The sequence below is a fragment of the Doryrhamphus excisus genome, linkage group LG4, assembly GCF_037039965.1.
Source record: "Doryrhamphus excisus strain RoL-2023G ecotype Guam linkage group LG4, RoL_Dexc_Guam_v1.1, whole genome shotgun sequence".
Classification (NCBI taxonomy): Eukaryota; Metazoa; Chordata; class Actinopteri; order Syngnathiformes; family Syngnathidae; genus Doryrhamphus; species Doryrhamphus excisus.
Window position 1 is genome coordinate 1786105 of NC_136360.1, and position 26339 is coordinate 1812443.

Sequence of the window (26339 nt, forward strand, 5' to 3'; positions counted from 1 at the left end):
CATTATGTAACATTAGTGGATTGTTTCCTCTGTATCACACAAAAGGTAGTCCGGGGCTCATCTCACATGTACACCAAATCATGCGTGGGCCTTCAAAACGATTTACAATGTTTTATTTCAATACATTTGAAATACTCTTAGTCCAGAACGTCAGAAGGAAAAAAATCAAAGATGAAAACTGAAAACAGATTTGAGTATAAAACATGATTCATCCGGCTCATCAATCATATAGAAAAACCTTCACTTTTGTCTGGTGTTTTTGGATATGAAACTGCAAATAACATCCATCAAACTGTCTTCTCTTGCAGCCGATTGAACACACCGATGCTTCAGAGTAATAGTACCTCATATAACATTGACTTAACAGCATTATTATAAGTATTGTTAAAGTCAGTGACCTGAATACGTTTTCCACTACGGGGGAAGTGTTAATAGCTTTTGAAAAACTCATTTAAATATACTACAGGTGTAATGGCGTCATAGACCATAATATGGCCAACTGAAAAAACAAATATAAAAAGGCATTCATTCATATAATGTACAAAATATAGTAGTAATACGTACCTGATTATTAGTTGATAGCTTTTTTTTCTGCTCCAAACTTTTTTTTAAAAATAATGAATATATTTTATTACAAACTTCAATTGTACAAAAACAATAACAATATAAGCAGAATTACAGGAACATAAAAGTGCAATTCTACAGAACAATATCAACATAAATAAAAAAAAATAAATCACAAAGAAAGGAATGTGTGAGGGATATTGCTTGAAAATAAGAACAACAAAATAAAAATAGAAAACATGTCACTTAAGCTTGTTTTTCATATGAATTGTTTTTAGAACGTTCTCCAATGTATGAAAGGATTTTCTGTTTTTGAATATCACTTTCGTATAATATTTTCAGTTCAGAAGAAAAACAGTGAATATTTGGTTTGCATAACATGACTCTGGATTTGTGAATATGGAATTTTACTAATAAACAAAGAAATTTCACAGCATTCTACAGATCTTTACGAAGGTTGCATTGTAGAAACAAGACCACTTCCATTTAGTTCAGGGGTCTCAAACTCAATTTACCTGGGGGCCACTGGATCTAGGGTCTGGGTGAGACTGGGCCGCATCAGGTTTTCCAAAAAAAAAAAAAAATGCATTTACTAAAAACAGAAAAATGAATAAACTTTGCTTTTGTTACGATTTTCTACAATAAAAGCTCTGATAAAACATTCCACTGTTCTCAAATATCTTAATTTTTATTTTTCTACACAAAATAAGATAAAAAATAAATAAACAAATCAAGAATAAAGAAAATCAATCAATCAGTAATAAATAAATATATTAATAATAAAACGGCAAATAATAAAAACTTAAGAAACCACATATAGTTGCTGGGTAGACAAATTATTTTTTTCAGATTAAAATGAACAAAGCATTATTAGAGCCCTGTAGACATGACAAAACACGACTATAGTCACATTTATACTCTTTTTATTTACAACATATTGCGCAACTGCAGGGTCTTGAGACACATGCTAACTCGCAAACTAGAGAGCTAGCGACCTAAACGGTAGCCTTCAAGTTATTTCCTTTAAACTTAAATAGCCCAAAAACTTACCACTTCCACACGGATAGGGAGGATAACTATTAACAATTATTTAACCTTTAACATGAACATTAATCAAACGTAATAATTTTTTTCTGGGTACATGATACCATACAGCATCCATATCAAACTTGCTGCACTAACATTAAACTTTCATATCAAGGCGGGGGCCTCAAACTAGTGTCCTGCGGGCTACATTTGGCCCGCGGGCCGCGTGTTTGAGACCAATGATTTAGTTGATAAGGGACAGTTGTGTGTAACAGTTGTGTAGGGTGCAATGCATGACCGCCAAGGTAGGGGGCAGTAATTAGTTTACAGGCTTATAGTTCATGCCTGTATCACCTGTTTTGATAAGTTCTGTGTCCTAATTAAGTCTTTGTCTAAATTTGTTAACAACACGCACTTTATCAAGTTAATGCTATCTTTTAATATTCAAACTCTCTGACAATCTTTTTCGGTCATAGTTTTGCTTCTGTGAGTGTCACAGTACATTTACGAGCCAAGGAGGCTGCACTTGCTTCCGTGGTGGGCGTGTCCACGTGGATCCACTTCACTCACTTCCCTGCTTCCAATCACATGTTCCCACTAAGGATCCAGAGAGAGAACGGGAGCTAGAATAAGCGCTAGCCAAGCGGATTTTTTTTTTTTTATTACACTTAACAGTGCAGTAGGTCCAGTCATGTCAGTTCCTAAGGCAGTCCTGGTGGTCCTGTGTTTGATCATGGCGGTAACGCGGGCTCGCCGGAGTTCAACAGAGCAGGAGGATGTTGAGGAGAAGATGAACAGCGCTAGATGCACCTCCAGGTGTCTCACCTTGCATATGACTCAAATCGCTGCTGCTTTCAGGAACTTCCAGGTAAGTACACGATCCAAATACGATTAGGTTAGGTTATATGCTGTATATTTAGCTGTAGTTTACAGTGGTGCTGAACTGTGTCATACTGAATTGGAATATTTATCACTAAAAGATATGTTACAAATTATGCCTAATTTGTGTAATAAATGTTGTCAAGTTGTAAGAAAATATTTGAGTTACCCCAATTTGTGGGCTTTAAAAAAAATATATATATATATATAAGGTTGACGTAGGGCGGCACGGTGATCTAGTGCAGGGGTCGGCAACCTTTACTATGAAAAGAGCCATTTTACCCAATGCCCACTGAAGAAAAATAGCCTGGAGCCGCAAAACATATAGTATGTTTAAAACAACATTGGAGGGAATTTGGGGGTATCAAAGTAGTTCAGATAAGAAAAGACGAGTTGGAGTACTCTTGCTAGTTTTGGAGATAAACTTACATAAATGTATGTGTAAACTACTGTAAACGTAAAAACAAGTTCCCATGCCGCTGTTTTTAAATTATCTCGAATTTATTTTTTAGATTTGTAGGTAAGTATTACTTGTTTTTCTTCATGTACTGAACTGGATAGCAGTCAGAACTCACTCAGGATGCATTCATGGTCTCAGACAAAGTTGGATTTTTTAAAACTCATTACAAAAGACGTGCATTTTCCCCACTCGGGTGTTAAAAATATTCAAGCATCGCAAAGGGAGCCACAATAAAGAGGCTGAAGAGCCACATGCGGCTCTGGAGCCGCAGGTTGCTGACCCCTGATCTAGTGGTTAGCGTGCAGACCTCACAGTTAGGAGACCAGGGTTCAATTCCACCCTCGGCCATCTCTGTGTGGAGTTTGCATGTTCTCCCTGTACATGCGTGGGTTTTCTCCGGGTACTCCGGTTTCCTCCCACATTCCAAAAAAACATGCTAGGTTAATTAGCGACTCCAAAATTGTCCATAGGTATGAATGTGAGTGTGAATGGTTGTTTGTCTATATGTGCCCTGTGATTGGCTGGCGACCAGTCCAGGGTGTACCCCGACCTCTTGCCTCAAGACAGCTGGGATAGGCTCCAGCACCCCCGCGACCTTTGTGAGTAAAAGCGGTAAAAAATGAATGAATGAATGTTGATGTAAATCTTTCTGATATGATTAGTCCAATAACAACATTTCAGTAGTCTATTGACCTCACAGCACTACTTCTAATGTGGTTTCCTACTAGGATGTTTTTATTTTTATCCTGCCAATTTGTTACCATTACAAGCACTTAAAGTGGTAGTTAAAATGTATATTAGTTTTAGTTTGCAGTTGACAAAATGAGCCATCTCACTCAAATTGCTGTCCGATGTTTCTGCAGCACTTTGTTGTTGTACGGAATGCGAGATTAACAGGGACATGAGGACGTTACCAAGTTTGAAAAGCCACTTATCGTTAACAGCTTCAACATGTGCCGTGGTGTGTAGTGGGTGGGAAAGTCATTAACCACAAAGTTCAGCTCCAATGGCTCTGATGGTTGGGGGCGGGAGGGGCACGTGTTCACATATAAAACCGCAGTTTGGTCTGGTCCTCTGGTCCTCCACCCTTTTGGAGTAGACTCCTGCCACCTGTGTTATCAGTAATGAGAGTGTGAGAAAAGCAATGTTACGTTTCAACCATTGTGAAGTGGAGTGCAGTAGTCCGATATCCAGCATAATACATCCCAGAAACACAGCCTGTGTGAATTTGTTTGCTGTTTTTAGCTTATGTCCATAATGTGCTTACACCACCAGGATTTCCTCACTTTGTCCGCTAACATTCACACTCAGACACAATAATCCCCAAGCCTTCCAGAAACTTTGTTTACAGTTTGCCAGCTACATTTTGTGGTACACTATCCACTGCTCTGTGAATTCATGCCACGTTTTTCTCTATATACTCTGTATTTATCGTCTGCCTTTTTCACTTGGGTGTTTGAGTTCTAAGTACGTGCATTTATCCATCCACTGCCCTCAAATATTCCACCATGGAAATAACGCCATGCACAAAATCCCCTAATGCAGTGAGCCATATTTTATACTTACTAAGACTGATATCATTACAAAGATATATTACTTTAAGTAACACATGAAGTATATATTACAGTCAACACTCCACATCTGATGCATGATGACCAGATTGTGTAAATTGCGATCCCGCTGTGTGCAGTCTCAACATGCTCCTCGCCATTGAGTAAACTGTTTATTGTGTGCTATGTAGCAAGTAGTGATTGAGAGAATGAGGGTGTGGTTTCAGGCACAGCCCATTGCAAATATGATTTTTTTTTTTTTTTTTTGTATCTGCTTCAGCTCTCGACTGTACTGTTTGTTTAGAAGTGGGGATAACTAAAGTGCAGCAAATTCTTACTGAATGACAACATAAGTAATGGATAGCAATGGCGTGCCTGAATGTGTAAGATTAAACTAATTTAAAGACATTTTCTCTAATCGGGTAGCATGAATCTCACATAAGGAAACACGTTTTTTTTTGAAGCGAGGACCGTTTCGTTTACTGTAACTTTCACAGGACAGTGTAGCAGATGACAGAGTGATGAATGAGTGCGGAAGTCAGTCTGTGAAAGAATTCATTCATTTAAAGGACATAGCGTTTGAAAAGAAGAAGCCTTTTGATGATGTCCCCAGAAAGTGGAACTAGTCGTGAGCAAACTAAGTTTTTTCTCATCCTCCTCTGTCACCACACACTGACACAAACACACATTCTTCCTCTGGCTTCATGTGGGTGAACCCTGTGTTTGTGGCTTGCTTAAGTGTGTGTGGCTACGGTCTAGCCAATAGAATGTGAATCACGGCACCTCTCTTTTTGCCGCCTCGCTGGGTTTTCCAATACTTTTCCTGGTATGGTGTCATAGCTTAATTTTATCCCTTTGTCTGGCGCATACATGTTGGTATGTTGTCATATTCCCAAGTTCCTCATTGATGTAACTCCTATAAATACAAAAAAAAAACATCAAGTTCATCTGCACACATGGAGCTTTTTGTACATAGAGTAGATTAGATTAGGCTGTGTGTCTGGAACACTTACAGGTCTGTGGTGCTGATGGTCGAAGGGGTTGAACCAAGGCTGAAGCCCAGTGGGAGCGTGAATGAACTGCTTGTCTTAAGGGAGAGCATTCAGCTATACCTTTATGTGTGTCTGTGTGTTTGCACGACGCGGTAGGTAGCAAAGCCCAGAGGTCGTTCAGCCAGCCAGTCACGCTCTGAAAATGACCGGAGACAACGGTCAGGTCAGGTTGCATCGATTCAGGCTCAGTCAGGCAGTAAGATGGGTGGGAGAGACGGGGGACGAGATGGATCCATCTATCTAAAACAGGGGTCTCAAACTCAAACTCGGGTCTGGGTGAGACTGGGCCGCATCAGGTTTTCCAAAAAAAAAAAAAAAAAAACGCATTTATTAAAAACAAAAAAATTAAAAAAAACTTCGCTTTGGTTCCAATTTTCGACAATAAAGGCTCTGATAAAACATTCCACTGTTCTGAAATATCTTACTTTTTATTTTTCTACACAAAATAAGATGAAAAATAAATAAACAAATCAAGAATAAAGAAAATCAATCAATCAGTAATAAATAAATATAATAATAATAATAACAAATAATAAAAACTTAAGAAACCACATATAGTTGGTGGGTAGACAAATTATTTTTTTCAGATTAAAATGAACAAAGCATTATTAGAGCCCTGTAGACATGACAAAACACGGCTATAGTCACATTTATACTCTTTTTATTTACAACATATTGCGCAACTGCAGGGTCTTGAGACACATGCTAACTCGCAAACTAGAGAGCTAGCAACCTAAACGGTAGCCTTCAAGTTATTTCCTTTAAACTTAAATAGCCAAAAACTTACCACTTCCACACGGATAGGGAGGATAACTATTAACAGTTATTTAACCTTTAACATGAACATGAATCAAACGTAATAATTTTTTCTGGACATTAAACTTTCATATCAAGGCGGGGGGCCTCAAACTAGCGTCCTGCGGGCCGCATTTGGCCCGCGGGCCGCGTGTTTGAGACCCCTGATCTAAAATATCTGATAGAGGCAGTCTTGATGTTACAATGTTATGTGATTTCCATGACTGGAAGAATACGGTACACTAAAAACTATTTGTACTAAAAGAAGTACCATGAGATACCAACAGTATACTGTTGGTAAAGGATGAAGGGTAACTGAAGTATTTTGATTGGTCGACAAAACAAAAATGGAATGTGAAGAACATTAAGGGTGCATTCACACTAAGCAATTTGTACCAAGCTTACGCTGAGATGAGCACAATTGCTTATGCATAAGCACGGGTACTGGAGATGGTACATTATCGATACACCGACATCAACTATTGACTGACCATCTGTAAAAAAATCAACACCATGCTAAAATATTGTTATTAAATTAACTGGCAGGACTTTCTCCCTCATGTAGCTTCCACCACTGTCACCATTTTGCCCACATACGTCATAGTGGGAGCGATATATGAAGTCATATCTGGGTCCATTATTCCAAATTGTACTTTTAGCGAGCCGAACTGCAACTCAAGTGCACGTTTTAAGCATCAGACAAAGACTCGCTTGGTTCAAGAGAAGAACCAGCTGCCTGCTTCTACATCTGAGGCCTCTTTGTCATTTGATCAGGCTGAACGAGGGATGGATGGAGATAAAATTGTTGTGATTGGGGGGGGGGTGTCACCTGAGATTTGGACAAGACATTCCAAGACAGTACAGTGAAACCTCCAAAGTCGAATGTCCCTGAAGTCGTACAATAAAATAGCAGTGAGTGTACCATTTAAAATAATAATGACAATTACAACTAAAAGGTGCTATGCAACATCAAGCAGGTGCTGCCCAAGCGGACTTCAGGCTGCGAGCTGAGCTGAGCTGTTGGATCAGGGCTGTAATGTCTCCTGGGGCCTGGTTGTGTGAACTGAGACTTTTGAGAATGGGTGTGATGTGGGCTCTCCTGTGCTGTGGGTCTGACGCCTTGCGGTAGCGTTCTGAACAGATTGTAGTCGAGCTAGCTCCCTCTTGTTACGACATGTAAAGAGGCTATTACAATAGTCGTCTTGTTGGACACCATGAGTGTAATTTAGAGATGTTGCGTAGTTGAAGGAAGCAGTTTTTCACAATGTGTTTGGACATAGACTGGCTAAAAATGGACACTGGAGTTTCTTATGTTAGTTTTTGGGCTGCATGGTGGTGGAGTGGTTAGCCCGCAGGCCTCACAGCTAGGAGTCATGAGTTTGATTCCACACATGGCCGTCTCTGTGTGGAGTTTGCATGGGTTTTCTCCAGGTACTCCGATTTCCCACATTCCAAAAACATGCTAGGTTAATTAGCGACTCCAAATTGTCCATAGGTATGAATGTGAGTGTGAATGGTTGTTTGTCTATATGTGCCCTGTGATTGGCTGGCCACCAGTCCAGGGTGTACTACTACAGGGTGTACTACAGTTCAGCTGAAGGCTGTTGTTTAGTACATAATACATCATTGAATTGCTGTATTATGTGACCAAGGGGGAGAACATACAGGAACAGGAGTGGTCCCAGGACAGAGCCTTGCTGCACACTGCATGTTAGGTCATCTGGGTTGGACTGGATGTTGTTAGTAGATACCCTGAAGCTTCTACCGGTCAAGTATCTGGTCCCGCAGTCTGTCCAACATGATGGAATGGGTTACCGGAGCGAGCCAACAGAACCAGGACCATGGATCTCCTAACGTGAGAAAAAAATGTAACTTTGAAGGTCTTGATGGCTTCCAAATCTACTGGTATGACAAGGAGATCCCACCTAAGATTTTTTCCACACGACACAGTGAAGAGGTGCCATTATGATTATGATTATGATTTTACAGCTACAGTGAAGAAAATAAGTATTTGAACACCCTGCTATTTTGCTATTTCTCCCACTTAGAAATCATGGAGGGGCCTGAAATTTTCATCGTAGGTGCATGTCCACTGTGAGAGAGATAAACTAAAAAGAAAAATCCAGAAATCACAATGCATGATTTTTTAACAATTTATTTGTGTGATACAGCTGCTAATAAGTATTTGAACACCTGAGAAAATGAATGTTAATATTTGGTACAGTAGCCTTTGTTTGCTATTACAGAGGTCAAACGTTTCCTGTAGTTTTTCACCAGGTTTGCACACACTGCAGGAGGGATCTTGGCCCACTCCTCCACACAGATCTTCTCTAGATCAGTCAGGTTTCTGGGCTGTCGCTGAGAAACACGGAGTTTGAGCTCCCTCCAAAGATTTTCGATTGGGTTCAGGTCTGGAGACTGGCTGGGCCATGCTAGAACCTTGATATGCTTCTTACGGAGCCACTCCTTGGATTTCCTGGCTGTGTGCTTCGGGTCGTTGTCGTGTTGGAAGACCCAGCCACGACCCATCTTCAATGCTCTGACAGAGGGAAGGAGGTTGTTCCCCAAAATCTCACAATACACGGCCCCAGTCATCCTCTCTTTAATGCAGTGCACTCGTCCTGTCCCATGTGCAGAAAAACACCCCCAAAGCATGATGCTACCACCCCCATGCTTCACAGTAGGGATGGTGTTCTTCGGATTGTACTCTTCATTCTTCTTCCTCCAAACACGCTTATTGGAATTATGACCAAAAAGTTCTATTTTGGTCTCATCTGACCATAAAACTTTCTCCCATGACTCCTCTGTATCATCCAAATGGTCATATGCAAACTTAAGACGGGCCTTGACATGTGCTGGTTTAAGCAGGGGAACCTTTCGTGCCATGCATGATTTCACATCATGACGTCTTAGTGTATTACCTACAGTAACCTTGGAAACGGTGGTCCCAGCTCTTTTCAGGTCATTGACCAAGTCCTGTCGTGTAGTTCTGGGCTGATTCCTCACCTTTCTTAGAATCATTGAGACCCCACGAGGTGATATCTTGCATGGGGCTCCACTCCGATTGAGATTGACCGTCATGTTTAGCTTCTTCCATTTTCTAATGATAGCTCCAACAGTGGACCTTTTTTCACCAAGCTGCTTGGTAATTGCTCCGTAGCCCTTTCCAGCCTTGTGGAGGTGTACAATTTTGTCTCTGGTGTCTTTGGACAGCTCTTTGGTCTTCGCCATGTTACAAGTTAAAGTCTTACTGATTGTATGGGGTGGACAGGTGTCTTTATGCAGCTAACGACCTCAAACAGGTGCATCTGATTCAGGATGATACATGGAGTGCAGGTGGACTTCTAATGGGCAGACTAACAGGTCTTTCAGGGTCAGAATTCTAGATGATACACAGGTGTTCAAATACTTATTTGCAGCTGTATCACACAAATAAATTGTTAAAAAATCATGCATTGTGATTTCTGGATTTTTCTTTTTAGTTTATCTCTCTCACAGTGGACATGCACCTACGATGAAAATTTCAGACCCCTCCATGATTTCTAAGTGGGAGAAATAGCAAAATAGCAGGGTGTTCAAATACTTATTTTCTTCACTGTATTTTGTTGTGGATGCACGGTGGAGAGTGGTTAGCGCGCAGGCCTCACAGCCAGGAGTCCCAAGTTTGATTCCACACTCTTGGCCCATTTCTGTGTGGAGTTTACATGTTCTCCCCGTGCATGCGTGGGTTTTCTCCGGGTACTCCGGTTTCCTCCTACATTCCAAAAACATGCTAGGTTAATTAGCGACTCCAAATTGTCCATAGGTGTGAATGTGAGTGTGAATGGTTGTTTGTCTATATGTGCCCTGTGATTGGCTGGCGACCAGTCCAGGGTGTACCCCGCCTCTCGGTTTGCTGTTCATTCTCAGGTTTTTTTCCATTATTATGTCAAAATTATTGTTAAAACACAAGTGTATTTTGACTTTATTTTGTTTTGCAACGGCCAAATTTCCATATTTGAAATGGATTTTCTGCTTTTTGATTCATATAAAGTCTGAAATCTACAACTCTCTGGTCCTCGAGTCAGGTCCTTAAAACCAGAACAGTTTGTTGTGATGCTTGTTGTTTTTCCGTATGTGGGTCTGAACTAACTCACAAATATAGAGTCATTAGTGGCTTCTGTCGGGAAGGTTCAGACCTCAACATGAGCTTTTTGGGAAGAACCGGTGAGTTCTGGTGAGTGGAAGTTAGTCATGATACGTTTACAAGTACGAGCGCGCATAGTTATACATTAGCAAAGTGTATACCTCGCACACATGCTGTTGTTGTGTTTGTCTGTGGTCATCTGGGGCTGATTAGCAGTGTTAATGTCTCATGCGAAATCGACTTTCTACTGCACCGCACCACAAACAGTAACCCCAGCACCCGCATGCAGCCTTGCTTTCCTTCTCTCTCTCTCTCTCGCTCTCTCTCTCGCTCTCTGTATGACACACACACAAACGCACACTTTTTATTGACGCATCTGGTTGAAGTGTGATTTATAAGTCACTCTTGTTTCAAACACCGAAGCCTGTCCACAGATGTGCATGTGCATGTGCATGATGAGAGTGCACAGATTTAAGTGTGCAACCCTCTGTGCTTTAATGCTGTCAATGTTTTCCTGCTGTTCCTATCAGGTTGTTACACTTCACTGTTTAATGTGGACTCTAATGGCCATTAGAGCCATGTGGAAGTCCTTTTATTGTAAGTGTTTCTTTTCCCCGAGTCCAGTCTCTTGTGTCACGGGCTCACTGAGAAATGTCCCTCTATTTTTTAGCTATTTTGTTGTGGCTGCACAGTGGTTGAGTGGTTAGCGCGCAGGTCTCACAGCCAGGAGACCCAAGTTTGATTCCACCCTCGCCCATCTCTGTGTGGAGTTTGCATGTTCTCCCCGTGCATGTGTGGGGTTTTCTCCGGGTACTCCGTTTTCCTCCAAGTTAATTGGCGACTAAGAAAAGTACAAAAAATATATACATATACGTACAATTGAATTTCAACTCGGCTGCACGGCGGTCGAGTGGTTAGCGTGCAGGCCACACAGCTTGAAGACCCAAGTTAAATCCCACCCTCGGCCATCTCTGAATGGAGTTTGCATGTTCTCCGGTTACTCCAAAACATGCTAGGTTAATTGGCGACTCCAAATTGTCCATAGGTATGAATGTGAGTGTGAATGGTTGTTTGTCTATATGTGCCCTGTGATTGGCTGGCGGGCACCAGTCCAGGGTGTACCCCGCCTCTCGGTTTGCCGTTCATTCTCAGGTTTTTTTCTATTATTATGTCAAAATTGTTGGGTAACACAAGTGTATTTTGACTATAGGGGTGCTATATCATGTTTACAGGGCTCTAATGATGTAAAAACTGGATTTAGAAGGTTATAAACAGGTTTTCTCTACGCGAACTACAAGAATCCTACTTTGCGGATATTCACTTATCACGGTCAGGTCTGGAACCAATTAACGCCGATAAACAAGGGACGACTGTAATAAGTAACACAAACCTTTGCCTTTAAATATGGAGGGAGGGGAGTACTTGGTACTGTTGGTAAGTCGATGTTTATGGAGCTACACTAAATGTGAAAATGTCTCTGAAGTATTTGTGTTGATTTTGTGGAATTTCTTACTTGAATTTCTTGCCCAAAGTCAGCTGGGATAGGCTCCAGCATACCCCTGTGACCTTATTGAGGATAAGCGGTATAGAAAATGGATGGATGGACAATACAGTATATATATTTTTCATTGTACTTCAAAGTAATGTTAAAATCTCATCTCGTCTCGTTCCCATGGACCCAATCTTGTGTATTGTCTCGTCTTGTGAGTGTCTCGTGACACCCCAGCAAAGCCATAAATCACTTGATTTACCATCCATTCATCCATTTATCCTCACTAGGGTCGTGGGTATGCTGGAGCCTCACTTGATATATATTATATATTATATTTATATATAATATATACACGAAGCATCAGGTAATACCAACCGCCTTATTTTCATCTGTCTGCTTTTGTCTGTTCAACGTCCTTCCTCGCACCCATTTCCTTGCACGTATATAAGCTCCTTTTTCAGGCTTTCCTCTCTGTTCTTTTGTTTCATTTTCAGCATGTGACCCTTGACCCTTTGTTACACAAAGAAGCAGACAAAGTCACACATGATAAGGCATTACAAAGCCTGACTTTGACCATTGTATTGGAAATGCAGTTCTTCCAGGATTGGCAGTATCTAATATTAGATACATCACAACAGCCCTAGAATGAGTGTGTGTGTGTGTGTGTGTGTGTGTTGGTTAGAGGAAATCAAGATGGGTTGACAACACCATCTCAGTGGTAAGAAAGAGAGAAAAAGAATGAGTATGCTAAAAAAAATTTACGAGAGTAGATGCTTGAAATGCCCTTCTTGAAAATCTGGAGACATTTACGCGTTGTCTTCAGTTCTTAAAATATGTACAGTATTTCATCACGACTGCTCTCAAGCAACATTTTGGCATTTCTTCAGCACTTGATGCTTGATGTGATGAGACTGGAAGGGAAGTGTATACAGAAGGGTATACAGAAAGGCTGGCAAGTAGACTGGATGAAAAGGGAAGAAATGGCCTATGTTATGTTTGTCTTCCATTGCTGTAATCACTCCAAAGTTAAGAAGACAGTGGCAGATTAAACTGCTCAGATCATCCCGATTGAGCATCACGGAGAATTTGATTGATGGAATTCCAGCGTACAGATCCGAGCAGAGTTTAAAAGCCTCACTCATACAAGGTCGAGTGCATTCATCTGGCAACACTACAGTGGCATTCTGGGAAATAAAGGGAATTTGAAATTGAAGCCAAAAGCACTAAAAAACAGTAAGTTGCATTGTTCCATCACAAACTCATTGCTCAAAGAATACAATAGGATGACCTCACTTATGGAGAAATGTTTTTGTCATGCATGCATATAACACATTTACATACAGTAAAGTCTCGTTATATCGATATTCTCGGGAATCGGAAAAAATACCGATATAACCAGACTATCGATATATCCGATCCTGCGCCGAACTGCATTAAAAGTGGGCAATAATGCACTCGACATTGTTCTATAGTATCGAACGTACCACGAACGCCAGCATGTACACATGAAAAACAGTGATTATTGCAAGCGATAAAAAGATATCTGAATACAACACAATTAAATACATGTATTTGTACGCTTGTGTCTTCGTTGGAATAGGTGTGTATGCTATGTCAGTTGGTTCTTCTGTTGCAGGCATGTGTTTGGCCAGCTATGTGGGGCGGGTTGAGCATTCTCTTTTGGTATTGAAATCCTTAAGCAAAGATTGATTTAAGCTGCTTTTGTATCGATATAAGCAGACCAAATTGGCTGGCGGGAGATGAAAAGGGCATCGTAGTAACCGGATTATCATAATAACCGGGTATCGTACTAACGGAACTAATTATATCATAAAAGACTAGAAATTTGCCGGGAAATGAAAATAGTATCGTAATAAGTAGTAATTCGTTATAACCGATATCGATATAATGAGACTTTACTGTACATTATTATTATTCCATCTATCATTTAAGAATCGGTGTCGAATGTGTGACCAAAAGTCAGAAAAGCAATCCAGTACTAGTATGTGATCCTGGTGGAGACATTGCAGGTAAAAAAAAATATCACATTACAGTGGAACCTTGGTTAGCATCATTCATTTGTTCCAGAAGGTCAGACTATATCCAAAACGGATGCTATCCAAAAAAAATTTTCCTATAAGTAAATCTAATTATCTGTTCCAGAAAGCCAAAAATCATGTGGTCATGGATGATCGGTATTAGAATCGGCAGCATAAAACCCTGATTGGATTCATCCCTAGTTGATATCATTAGTTTATCCACAGGAAGCCTGCTGTTGTGAATATGAGTAATGATATTTTCACACTGTACTAAATTACTTCATAAGAATGTAAACATTTGGTCAAAAATCTGACCAAATTTCTTATGGGAACATTTGCCCTGTTAGATTGGAGCAATACATCCAAACAGGGGCTGTACTTTGAGCGACTGAAGTCTTTGGCATGTTTTCGTTTTTCTTCTTTTATGCAGGCTACAGAAATGTGCACGGTTGTCACATCAGATCATTATGGGTTGAACTTTGTCAGTGAAAGAAAAAGCAGAAAATATATGCAAAGCAGGATATGATACCGACCTTCAGTGTCTCCTTTGTCGCCAACCCATTCCCAACAGACTTGACACTAATTTAACCTTTTGGGGGCTCATCATTATTTTAATCCTCCATTGTTGCTCTCCGTCTTGTCGTCTTCTTTCCTCAAAGGAGGTAGGTTTATTTTACCACCGATATCTGTTTGTACAACTAGCGGAGATATATTGTCAATGAAGTGTTAATCATAAATTCTGCCATTGACTAGTAGTAATAGTGGACATTGTATGAGAAGAATGACACAAACAAATTGCCTTCATTTTAGAAGATTTTTTTGAAGAACGGATAATCGGACTCCTGCCCTCCAGATGAAGAAGAAAACGCAACACGACCATGCAGACATGTCCGATGTGTACTATGTTAGGGTCTGTAGCTACAGCGGTAGTTGCCCCCTTATTGTGCCTGGACTGCTTTGTCATCCCTCGAGTAAACGGTTCATACCACTATATCATTGACTCCTGTTTTGTTCTGAATCACATCTCCACATTTGGTGTGATCCGCAACATGAGTAATATGTCATCTGACAACAATACCAGTGCTGCTCAATGCTAACTAACGTTGATGCTATAAAAGTCAATGGTTAAGTTGCCGGACTTTTAGCAACACAGCCCACGCCCATGATGTCACGGAAGCCCGGTTCCGGTTGTCAGGAATAACACAGGACATGACAGTAATTGTACACAGTAGCCGTGCTGAACCTCTCAGACTGCAGGAATAGTATGACGGAAATTTGTTATTGGTTTTGCACACATGCTCAATGGGTAAGAAAGACTATTTGTTGAGAAAAATATTATTGCCACAAATATGCCTGGGTTTTTTGTACAGTAGCTCAGTAATTTTACGGCCAAACACGTTGGTGACTGATTGTCCGTGAATAATTATTAGTGCTTCTGTAAGAATTGGGACACGAGAGACTGATTCCACTCAGGAAATCATTTAATCATCTCTAATATCGGTGTATGGGTGGTTTATTTGTTCATAGAACATAGTAACGTTCTATTTTCTTTGACCGTTTTGACACCCAAATGTAACCAGACACACAACAAGCTCGGTTGAGGCTCAGCATGGCTCACTTAGTCGAGGGTTTAGTCGTCATTAAGAAGGCTTATCTCACTCTCTGACACACATACGCATGCACACAGGACGAGGTTACTCTCTGGAGGAAAAACCCACATAGCAACAGACAGTTGCACAATTTGTGTACACAGTACTATATTTGTTTTGATGCTGGATGGCGACTTCACAATTGTGGTGAGAAAGTCTTTTCTAGGGAAGGCTGCCACATTTAGTAATGTATAAAAAAAAAAAACAACACGCAAGACTACACCCAGTCGTTCAGTTATGAATTCCCGATAACACTGTTCAAACTAAAGAAAATCTACCTACAATGTAGTGTTGGTGTAACTGCAAAGGATGTGTATTTCAGCCATTACACCGGCAGAATCTGTCAACTACTATATTTGTTTTGTAGACATTCATTCATTCATTTTCTACCGCTTATCCTCACAAGGGTCACGGGCGTGCTGGAGCCTATCCCAGCTGTCTTCGGACGAGAGGCGGGGTCACAGGGCACATATAGACAAACAACCATTCACACTCACATTCATACCTATGGACAATTTGGCGTCGGCAATTAACCTAGCATGTTTTTGGAATGTGGGAGGAAACCGGAGTCCGCGGAGAAAACCCACGCACACACGGGGAGACCATGCAAAAGATATGGGCGAGGGTGGAATGGAACTCCGGTGGCCTGCGTGCTAACCACTTGACCAGCGTGCAGTCCGTTTTGTAGACATGTACAGCTGCATCTCAATAATTTAATTTAATTTAATTTAATTTAATTTAATTTAATTTAATTTAATTTAATTTAATTTAATTTAATTTAATTTAATTTAATTTAATTTAATTTAATTTAATTTAATTTGGGAGGAATTTAATTTGGGAGGAATTTAAGGAAGGAGGAATTTAAGGAAGGAGGAATTTAAATGTGGGAGGAAACCGGAGACCACTTAGAAAATTTAAATTTTTTGCATGTTTTTAATTTTTTAATTTTAATTTTAATTTTAATTTTAATTTTAATTTTAATTTTAATTTTAATTTTAATTTTAATTTTAATTTTAATTTTAATTTTAATTTTAATTTTAATTTTAATTTTAATTTTAATTTTAATTTTAAATTAATTTAAAACAGCTTTGAAAAAAATATTTATAGCAGTAGTTCAAAGTGAAACTATTATAATTTATGGATTCACTACACATATTTCCAGTCTCTTTGGCATTTTTTTTCTCTGTTATATTTTCTAAACTACTTTTATAATACTTTATTTCCCTAAAACCTAATCTTGATTTAAAACATAACTGTGATCTCAGTATTCGCATAATGTTGACTAAAAAAAGCAAATAACAGTTTGTAGTTAGTAGTTTTTGCATCAAGTGGAGTCTCCCTCTGCTGGCTACTAGAAAAAATACTACTCTAAGAACTTCTATGACCTCGAGATACTTGTTGTTTTCCTTCAACATATTTAAATATGTGTCTGTATCTGTGATTGTGTGTCTGTGGACAAGTGATGATACCACCCTCTGTCACTGTGGCTTTATGTTATACAGCCACATTCATGGGTTGACGTGACTCACCAAGCAACAACTGTACACACACACACACACACACACACACACACACACACACACACGTATACAGAAGCATAACTCCTCCTAAGTGACAGTGTCTGACCACAAACAGTGTCTTCAGTCATTTATTTTGCACCCAGAGCATAACAGTTTAGTGTGTCTGTCTGCATGATAGTTCAGGTTATGTAATTTAGTCTTTTAAGCAGTATTTTGCTTTCGTTCTGCCTGTAAATTACACAAAATGTGCCACTCAGAATTGTTGAAATGCTGCAAGACGAGCATAAATCAACCATAAGGCCAGAATTTGTGAAAAACTTTCAGAATTGTAGGCAAATTCTTTTGTTTCTCTAATCAAATTTAATTTGTTTTTCTCCCCAGAGTGACCAAGTTTTGGTTTGGTGTGAGAACAACAGACGCTGCGCTCAGGTATGTTGTTACTGTCGTCTACTGTAACTCATAAGGACATTGAATAAACCTCAGTCAACCTCATTGCAGCATCACTGCTATAAATACTGCTATAAATGTGCAACGTTTCTGTGTTATTTGGTGTCTGAGCAACTTTGTTGAGTTGTTTGGGGGCTCTTGACCAAGATGTGTGAATAATGCATATTTTCATTATAACGTTAGTATGCTCGAATAGATGAAATAATGTTGCATGTGGTGTTTGTGAACTCTGTTCACCTTTGCTTCACTAGTGCACACTCAATTTAACCTTTTGAGATTTTTTTTTTCCCCCCCGGTACTTTGTGGGCTGGCTATTCAAGTTTTATATTACTTTTGCTCAGCTGGAAGTCATATTTCTTTTTTTTTTTTTTTTGGTTTTGCCATTCTCTATACATACTCCAAACCCACGTAGTCATTGGGCAAATCAAAAACTGGGCAGACGAATGACCTATTGTTATGGTCACTCACCAGCCATGCTGGACAGCAGCAATAACAACAACTATTATGACCCCCATGGGACACACCCACCAGAGACATAAATAGGGAGACTCAACACACACACAAAAAAAAAACTAAAGAAGCCTTTTGGGTTAAAGGTGAAACATCTTCAACAAAACAACCTCAATTCAACCTTTACGGATCACATAATATCTTTCAGTTAAAATGCTGCTGTAAAAAAGGGTGAAATATGTCACATAGAGAACAAAGCATTTGTATCATGTATAAAATACAGTCATAAAACATTCTGGAAGGTTTTATGAATACAACCGACATAAACCAGTGTCAGGTGTGAGGAAAAAATGGTATGAATAGAATAATGCTGCCTGCAGGAGATATGCTACTATATGAGAGGCCTGCAAGGATGTCTTCTTTTAGGTCTTTATTAGGCTGCAAACAAGTTCCGACTGATCACTAGCACCTCTGCTTGTTGCAGTCAATCAAGTAGTGCACACCATTGGTTCATTTCCCTATAATCTACAGTAAACCTCGGATATATCGGAAATTCGTTCACAACGGACAGATAAAAAAGAACCGATTTTTCTGTAATGCATTTCCAATAAAAATTCATTGCATATATCGGATTTTTTATAACGGATTTCGCCTATTTAGGACAAAATCTCCAGTCCCGTTCCAATTTCCCTCGCATATATCGGATGGGCGCATCGTGTCTTTCTCCTGGCTCCAGATTTAGGACAAATATAAAAGTGAGTGACGTCAATAATACTAGCACAGCAGTGAATGAGATCTTAACCTCACTATTGGAAATAACGTAGGCCTGCCTAACGTAGGGCGTAACAGGGCCTAGCTTAATTAACAATTTCTTATGCTCCGAGTCCAATAAAGTTCAATTCTCATTACCTTACGTCTCTTTTCATTGCCCAGTCCAGGTACATTGGAAACATAGTCAAGGAAGTGACTTTTTATAACGGATATAAATCCGATATATGCGTAAAACTGACATTTTCCGGTATACGCATATAACGGATTTCGCTTATATCGGACAAAACCAGTGGGAACAATTGAATCCGATATATCCGAGGTTTACTGTACTAAATTAAGATTTTTCAAGCGTAAAAATACAGTAGCAAATGTAACAAAAATGCAAATATGACGCATTCAAAAGATGCATTCCAAGATGTTGATAAACTAATGTTACTGTGACACGCACAATTCCCAGATTTGACTGCTGGAAATCATCTGGCAGGCACTATAATCCCTAATAATCCCTACTGTTGCTGCAGTAACCCACGCAAACCTGAAACTCAACTCTGAAACGCCAACAATCATGGTCCGTCCGCCCCTCACTCAGGTCCCCAATGCCACACATTTATAGTAACACACAAGCATTATTTGTCCTTATTTGTCCTACAGTTGTAGAAATCCTCCCCCTGAGGACTCTAAGTGAGTTTCGAATAGAGGATAAGGGAATCTCAAAGAACCAAATCACAGAATGAGAACCAGATTGTTTATTCCTGACAACAATACCTAATACAGACATCCGGGCTTATCTGCAGTCCCTGCATGCCTACAAGTAAGCGGGTCTTATGACAGCGCAGCTGCAAAAAAATATATATATATCGAAAGTATAATTTTTGTATTTGTATTTGTGAGACTATGTGTTTTGCTTTTATCTTTAGCTAACAAAATTGAGCAAATACTTTCACTATACAAGGTAATATGAGTGTAAAGGTGATTGTAGGGGTGTTATTTCATTCTAGAGTGCTCTAATAATGTTAAAAAATGCAGTTAGAGGGTTGTACACTGTTTTTTTCCGATACTCTAACTATGAAAATATTCCATTTATAAATAAGAAATTGTACTTTGCTTATCATAATCATATCTGGAACCAATTAGCCAATACCAATTTGAGTGAATACCTTCACTATATAAGGTAATATGAGTGTGAAGGTGATTGTAGGGGTGTTATTTTATTCTAGAGTGCTCTAATAATGTTAAAAAATGCAGTTAGAGGGTTGTACACTGTTTTTTTCCGATGCTCTAACTATGAAAATATTCCATTTATAAATAAGAAATTGTACTTTGTAGAAATCTTATCATAATCATATCTGGAACCAATTAGCCAATACCAATTTGAGCGAATACCTTCACTATATAAGGTAATATGAGTGTGAAGGTGATTGTAGGGGTGTTATTTAATTCTAGAGTGCTCTAATAATGCTAAAAAATGCAGTTAGAGGGTTGTACACTGTTTTTTTCCGATACTCTAACTATGAAAATATTCCATTTATAAATAAGAAATTGTACTTTGCTTATCATAATCATATCTGGAACCAATTAGCCAATACCAATTTGAGCGAATACCTTCACTATATAAGGTAATATGAGTGTAAAAGTGATTGTAGGGGTGTTATTTCATTCTAGAGTGCTCTAATAATGTTAAAAAATGCAGTTAGAGGGTTGTACACTGTTTTTTTCCGATGCTCTAACTATGAAAATATTCCATTTATAAATAAGAAATTGTACTTTGTAGAAATCTTATCATAATCATATCTGGAACCAATTAGCCAATACCAATTTGAGCGAATACCTTCACTATATAAGGTAATATGAGTGTAAAGGTGATTGTAGGGGTGTTATTTAATTCTAGAGTGCTCTAATAATGTTAAAAAATGCAGTTAGAGGGTTGTACACTGTTTTTTTCCGATGCTCTAACTATGAAAATATTCCATTTATAAATAAGAAATTGTACTTTGTAGAAATCTTATCATAATCATATCTGGAACCAATTAGCCAATACCAATTTGAGCGAATACCTTCACTATATAAGGTAATATGAGTGTGAAGGTGATTGTAGGGGTGTTATTTAATTCTAGAGTGCTCTAATAATGTTAAAAAATGCAGTTAGAGGGTTGTACACTGTTTTTTTCCGATGCTCTAACTATGAAAATATTCCATTTATAAATAAGAAATTGTACTTTGTAGAAATCTTATCATAATCATATCTGGAACCAATTAGCCAATACCAATTTGAGCGAATACCTTCACTATATAAGGTAATATGAGTGTAAAGGTGATTGTAGGGGTGTTATTTCATTCTAGAGTGCTCTAATAATGTTAAAAAATGCAGTTAGAGGGTTGTACACTGTTTTTTTCCGATGCTCTAACTATGAAAATATTCCATTTATAAATAAGAAATTGTACTTTGTAGAAATCTTATCATAATCATATCTGGAACCAATTAGCCAATACCAATTTGAGCGAATACCTTCACTATATAAGGTAATATGAGTGTGAAGGTGATTGTAGGGGTGTTATTTAATTCTAGAGTGCTCTAATAATGTTAAAAAATGCAGTTAGAGGGTTGTACACTGTTTTTTTCCGATGCTCTAACTATGAAAATATTCCATTTATAAATAAGAAATTGTACTTTGTAGAAATCTTATCATAATCATATCTGGAACCAATTAGCCAATACCAATTTGAGCGAATACCTTCACTATATAAGGTAATATGAGTGTAAAGGTGATTGTAGGGGTGTTATTTCATTCTAGAGTGCTCTAATAATGTTAAAAAATGTAGTTAGAGGGTTGTACACTGTTTTTTTCCGATGCTCTAACTATGAAAATATTCCATTTATAAATAAGAAATTATACTTTGTAGAAATCTTATCATAATCATATCTGGAACCAATTAGCCAATACCAATTTTAGTTTTACCAATTCTGTTTCTTTTAAAGTTAAAGTAAGTAAGATATTGGTTGCTTGATGTTTGCATAAACATCACATGAAAAAAAAAAGGTCCGAATGGTACAGATTATTTTGGGACATGTGTAAAAGCACACTCAGTAATTTGCATTGGAGGTTATGTCCAGCAAATATCTAAATAATGACAAGGACAAGGCCAAAACGCTTAAGAAGCCAAGTAAAAGTTATAGATCATTAAAGTAGGTGATGCGTGCGCGCCATGGCAATGACAGAGGGATATTTTTTCCTCTTTACAAGTCAGAGTAACGCCAGAAGTCATTTAAATTTGAATTATATTCACTTTGAATTAGTATTTATCAACAGTTTATTGTGTGTTGAAAAACTTTGATGGTGATACGTCGGGAGGAAAAAAGTGCTTTTTAACATTTTTACGAGTTCAACTTTTTCTCCTAGGAGCTACATTTACAAACCAAATCAAAACAATAATGGTGTTTGTAGTACTTAAATCAAACATGTTTTCCTTGGTTTCAAAGCACATTCCATTTCAATATCTCATAAAGCCTTTTGGCAGCCTTTGTTGTAACTAAGTACCGTTTGACACTGTAATTTGGCAGCTCATATTCATTTTTTCAAATGTTTTCATTAGATTTGATGTGGGTTATGATCCAGACAGTACACAGTACTGACCTGTATTGTCCTTGGTAGTGATGTCCAGTGTCACTCACACATGCAAGGAATGAAGACAACGCAAAAGCCAAGCCAGGTTCATAAAGTCACTTTTGGATGAGATGGGTGTGGAGGAACTTGATGACCCCAAACAGAGCCCTGACCTCAACCCCATTAATTAGACTTTTGACCTTTTTATAAATGTTATTTTTGATGGATGGACACTTTCCCACAGTTACATTGTGACTTCCGCTAAATGCAAGCCAACTTGTTTTTGCTGGCGTTTATCTGTGAGTTTGTGTTCGAAATAACTTCTGAAAAGTTCTGAATGGAATTTTCAGGACTTGTCGGAAATGGGATATGGAAGAACTGATAACATTTTGGAGGTGATCCAAAATCAAAAAAATGTCACCAAATTCAGCCTTTCCCCTACTATTATTATTTTTTATAATTATTATTACCTCAGACGGCTACACGGCGGTTGAGTGGTTAGCGCGCAGACCTCACAGCTAGGAGACCAGGGTTCAATTCCACCCTCCGCCATCTGTGTGTGGAGTTTGCATGTTCTCCCCGTGCATGCGTGGGTTTTCTCCGGGTACTCCGGTTTCCTCCCACATTCCAAAAACATGCTAGGTTAATTGGCGACTCCAAATTGTCCATAGGTATGAATGTGAGTGTGAATGGTTGTTTGTCTATATGTGCCCTGTGATTGGCTGGCGACCAGTCCAGGGTACTACTACTACTTAAACAGTTCTCAGCTGATTCATTTCATTCCGACATCAACTCAGTCTGAACATTCATGCTAAGTTCTCAACTCATTCGAGACATTTAGCCTTCCCGAGGTTAGCCTGCTAACATTAGCATGTTAGCATTAACAGGAAGCTATTGTTATTTTTAACTATTGTCATGGGTATACACATGCGTAACATGGGTTAACATGTAAAATTTAGCATGTTAGCATTGCTAGCATGTTAACATTAGCCTAGTAGCATTTTTAGTAATTTTCACAAGTAGACACATATAAAGACTTGGCACTATCACGATCGCTGTGAGCATGCTAACATTAGCCCGTTAGAATTGCTACCATGCTAACATTAGTATAGTATAATTTTTAGCCTTTTTCCTAGCTAGACACTTACATCAACACTGTTATTATGTTAGGTGTTAGCACGTTAATGTTCGCTTGTTAGCACTGCTAGCATGCTAACATTAGCCTGTTAGAATTGCTACCATGCTAACATTAGTATAGTATCATTTTTAGCCTTTTTCCTAGCTGGACACTTACATTAACACTGTTATTATGTTAGGTGTTAGCACGTTAATGTTTGCTTGTTAGCAGTGCTAGCATGCTAACATTAGCATGTTAGCATTAACAGGAAGCTATTGTTATTTTTAACTATTGTCATGGGTATACACATGCGTAACATGGGTTAACATGTAAAATTTAGCATGTTAGCATTGCTAGCATGTTAACATTAACCTAGTAGCATTTTTAGTAATTTTCATAAGTAGACATGTATAAAGACTTGGCACTATCACGATCGCTGTGAGCATGCTAACATTAGCCCGTTAGAATTGCTACCATGCTAACATTAGTATAGGATAATTTTTAGCCTTTTTCCTAGCTAGACACTTACATCAACACTGTTATTATGTTAGGTGTTAGCACGTTAATGTTCGCTTGTTAGCACTGCTAGCATGCTAACATTAGCCTGTTAGAATTGCTACCATGCTAACATTAGTATAGTATCATTTTTAGCCTTTTTCCTAGCTGGACACTTACATTAACACTGTTATTATGTTAGGTGTTAGCACGTTAATGTTCGCTTGTTAGCAGTGCTAGCATGCTAACATTAGCATGTTAGCATTAACAGGAAGCTATTGTTATTTTTAACTATTGTCATGGGTATACACATGCGTAACATGGGTTAACATGTAAAATTTAGCATGTTAGCATTGCTAGCATGTTAACATTAGCCTAGTAGCATTTTTAGTAATTTTCACAAGTAGACACATATAAAGACTTGGCACTATCATGATCGCTGTGAGCATGCTAACATTAGCCCGTTAGAATTGCTACCATGCTAACATTAGTATAGTATAATTTTTAGCCTTTTTCCTAGCTAGACACTTACATCAACACTGTTATTATGTTAGGTGTTAGCACGTTAATGTTCGCTTGTTAGCACTGCTAGCATGCTAACATTAGCCTGTTAGAATTGCTACCATGCTAACATTAGTATAGTATCATTTTTAGCCTTTTTCCTAGCTGGACACTTACATTAACACTGTTATTATGTTAGGTGTTAGCACGTTAATGTTTGCTTGTTAGCAGTGCTAGCATGCTAACATTAGCATGTTAGCATTAACAGGAAGCTATTGTTATTTTTAACTATTGTCATGGGTATACACATGCGTAACATGGGTTAGCATGTAAAATTTAGCATGTTAGCATTGCTAGCATGTTAACATTAGCCTAGTAGCATTTTTAGTAATTTTCATAAGTAGACATATATAAAGACTTGGCACTATCACGATCGCTGTGAGCATGCTAACATTAGCCCGTTAGAATTGCTACCATGCTAACATTAGTATAGTATAATTTTTTGCCTTTTTCCTAGCTAGACACTTACATTAACACTGTTATTATGTTAGGTGTTAACACGTTAATGTTCGCTTGTTAGCACTGCTAGCATGCTAACATTAGCCTGTTAGAATTGCTACCATGCTAACATTAGTATAGTATCATTTTTAGCCTTTTTCCTAGCTGGACACTTACATTAACACTGTTATTATGTTAGGTGTTAGCATGTTAATGTTCGCTTGTTAGCAGTGCTAGCATGCTAACATTAGCATGTTAGCATTAACAGGGAGCTATTGTTATTTTTAACTATTGTCATGGGTATACACATGCGTAACATGGGTTAACATGTAAAATTTAGCATGTTAGCATTGCTAGCATGTTAACATTAGCCTAGTAGCATTTTTAGTAATTTTCATAAGTAGACATATATAAAGACTTGGCACTATCACGATCGCTGTGAGCATGCTAACATTAGCCCGTTAGAATTGCTACCATGCTAACATTAGTATAGGATAATTTTTAGCCTTTTTCCTAGCTAGACACTTGCATCAACACTGTTATTATGTTAGGTGTTAGCACGTTAATGTTCGCTTGTTAGCACTGCTAGCATGCTAACATTAGCCTGTTAGAATTGCTACCATGCTAACATTAGTATAGTATCATTTTTAGCCTTTTTCCCAGCTGGACACTTACATTAACACTGTTATTATGTTAGGTGTTAGCACGTTAATGTTCGCTTGTTAGCAGTGCTAGCATGCTAACATTAGCAAATATCTCAGTTAATATGTAGATAAAATAAATGTAGGAGGTGTACATCACAATATGGGGGGGACTATGGCGCTAGGTGGAGGTCTGCATGCTTTCCTCTTTTCTTCCTTGTCTCAATTCTGCAACCTTTTTCTGACCATATTATAAAATACTTATCTGGAATCTGATCTTATCTGAAATACGACAGATATGACACAATTGGCTCTAACTGAGTCATGTAGAAATATACATGGATAAAGTTACAGAATAAGGAAACAATGGGAAAGCGTAATGACACAACTGATATTGGTAAGCAGTGTCTCATGAGCTGTCATGTTTTATCTGTTCTTTAGTTCCATCAATTGCCAGACTTTCCATATCAAAGACACACACGCCAGACAGATGTTGTAGCAACATATGGTTTGTGTCACATCTCCAGCAAACCCATGGAAAACTCACTTGGGAGTTCACTAAACCTAAACTGCAGCCCTCTCTCATATTCTTCATCTTTCCTGTTGCCCCTCTTTTATCTCTGCCCTTCTCTCTCTCTCTCTCACACACACACACACACACACAC

At 38.5% G+C, this 26339-nt stretch overlaps 1 protein-coding gene across 1 annotated transcript in view; it reads left to right on the plus strand.

Moving 5' to 3' along the window:
• Positions 1-2281: 2281 nt before the first annotated feature.
• Positions 2282-26339, plus strand: part of anos1b (anosmin 1b) — a 56752-nt gene continuing 32694 nt past the window's right edge. Inside the window, exons 1-2 of the mRNA XM_058074008.2 lie at positions 2282-2458; positions 17534-17581. Coding sequence (XP_057929991.2) covers positions 2282-2458; positions 17534-17581 — 225 coding nt within the window. The remainder of the gene's footprint in view (positions 2459-17533; positions 17582-26339) is intronic.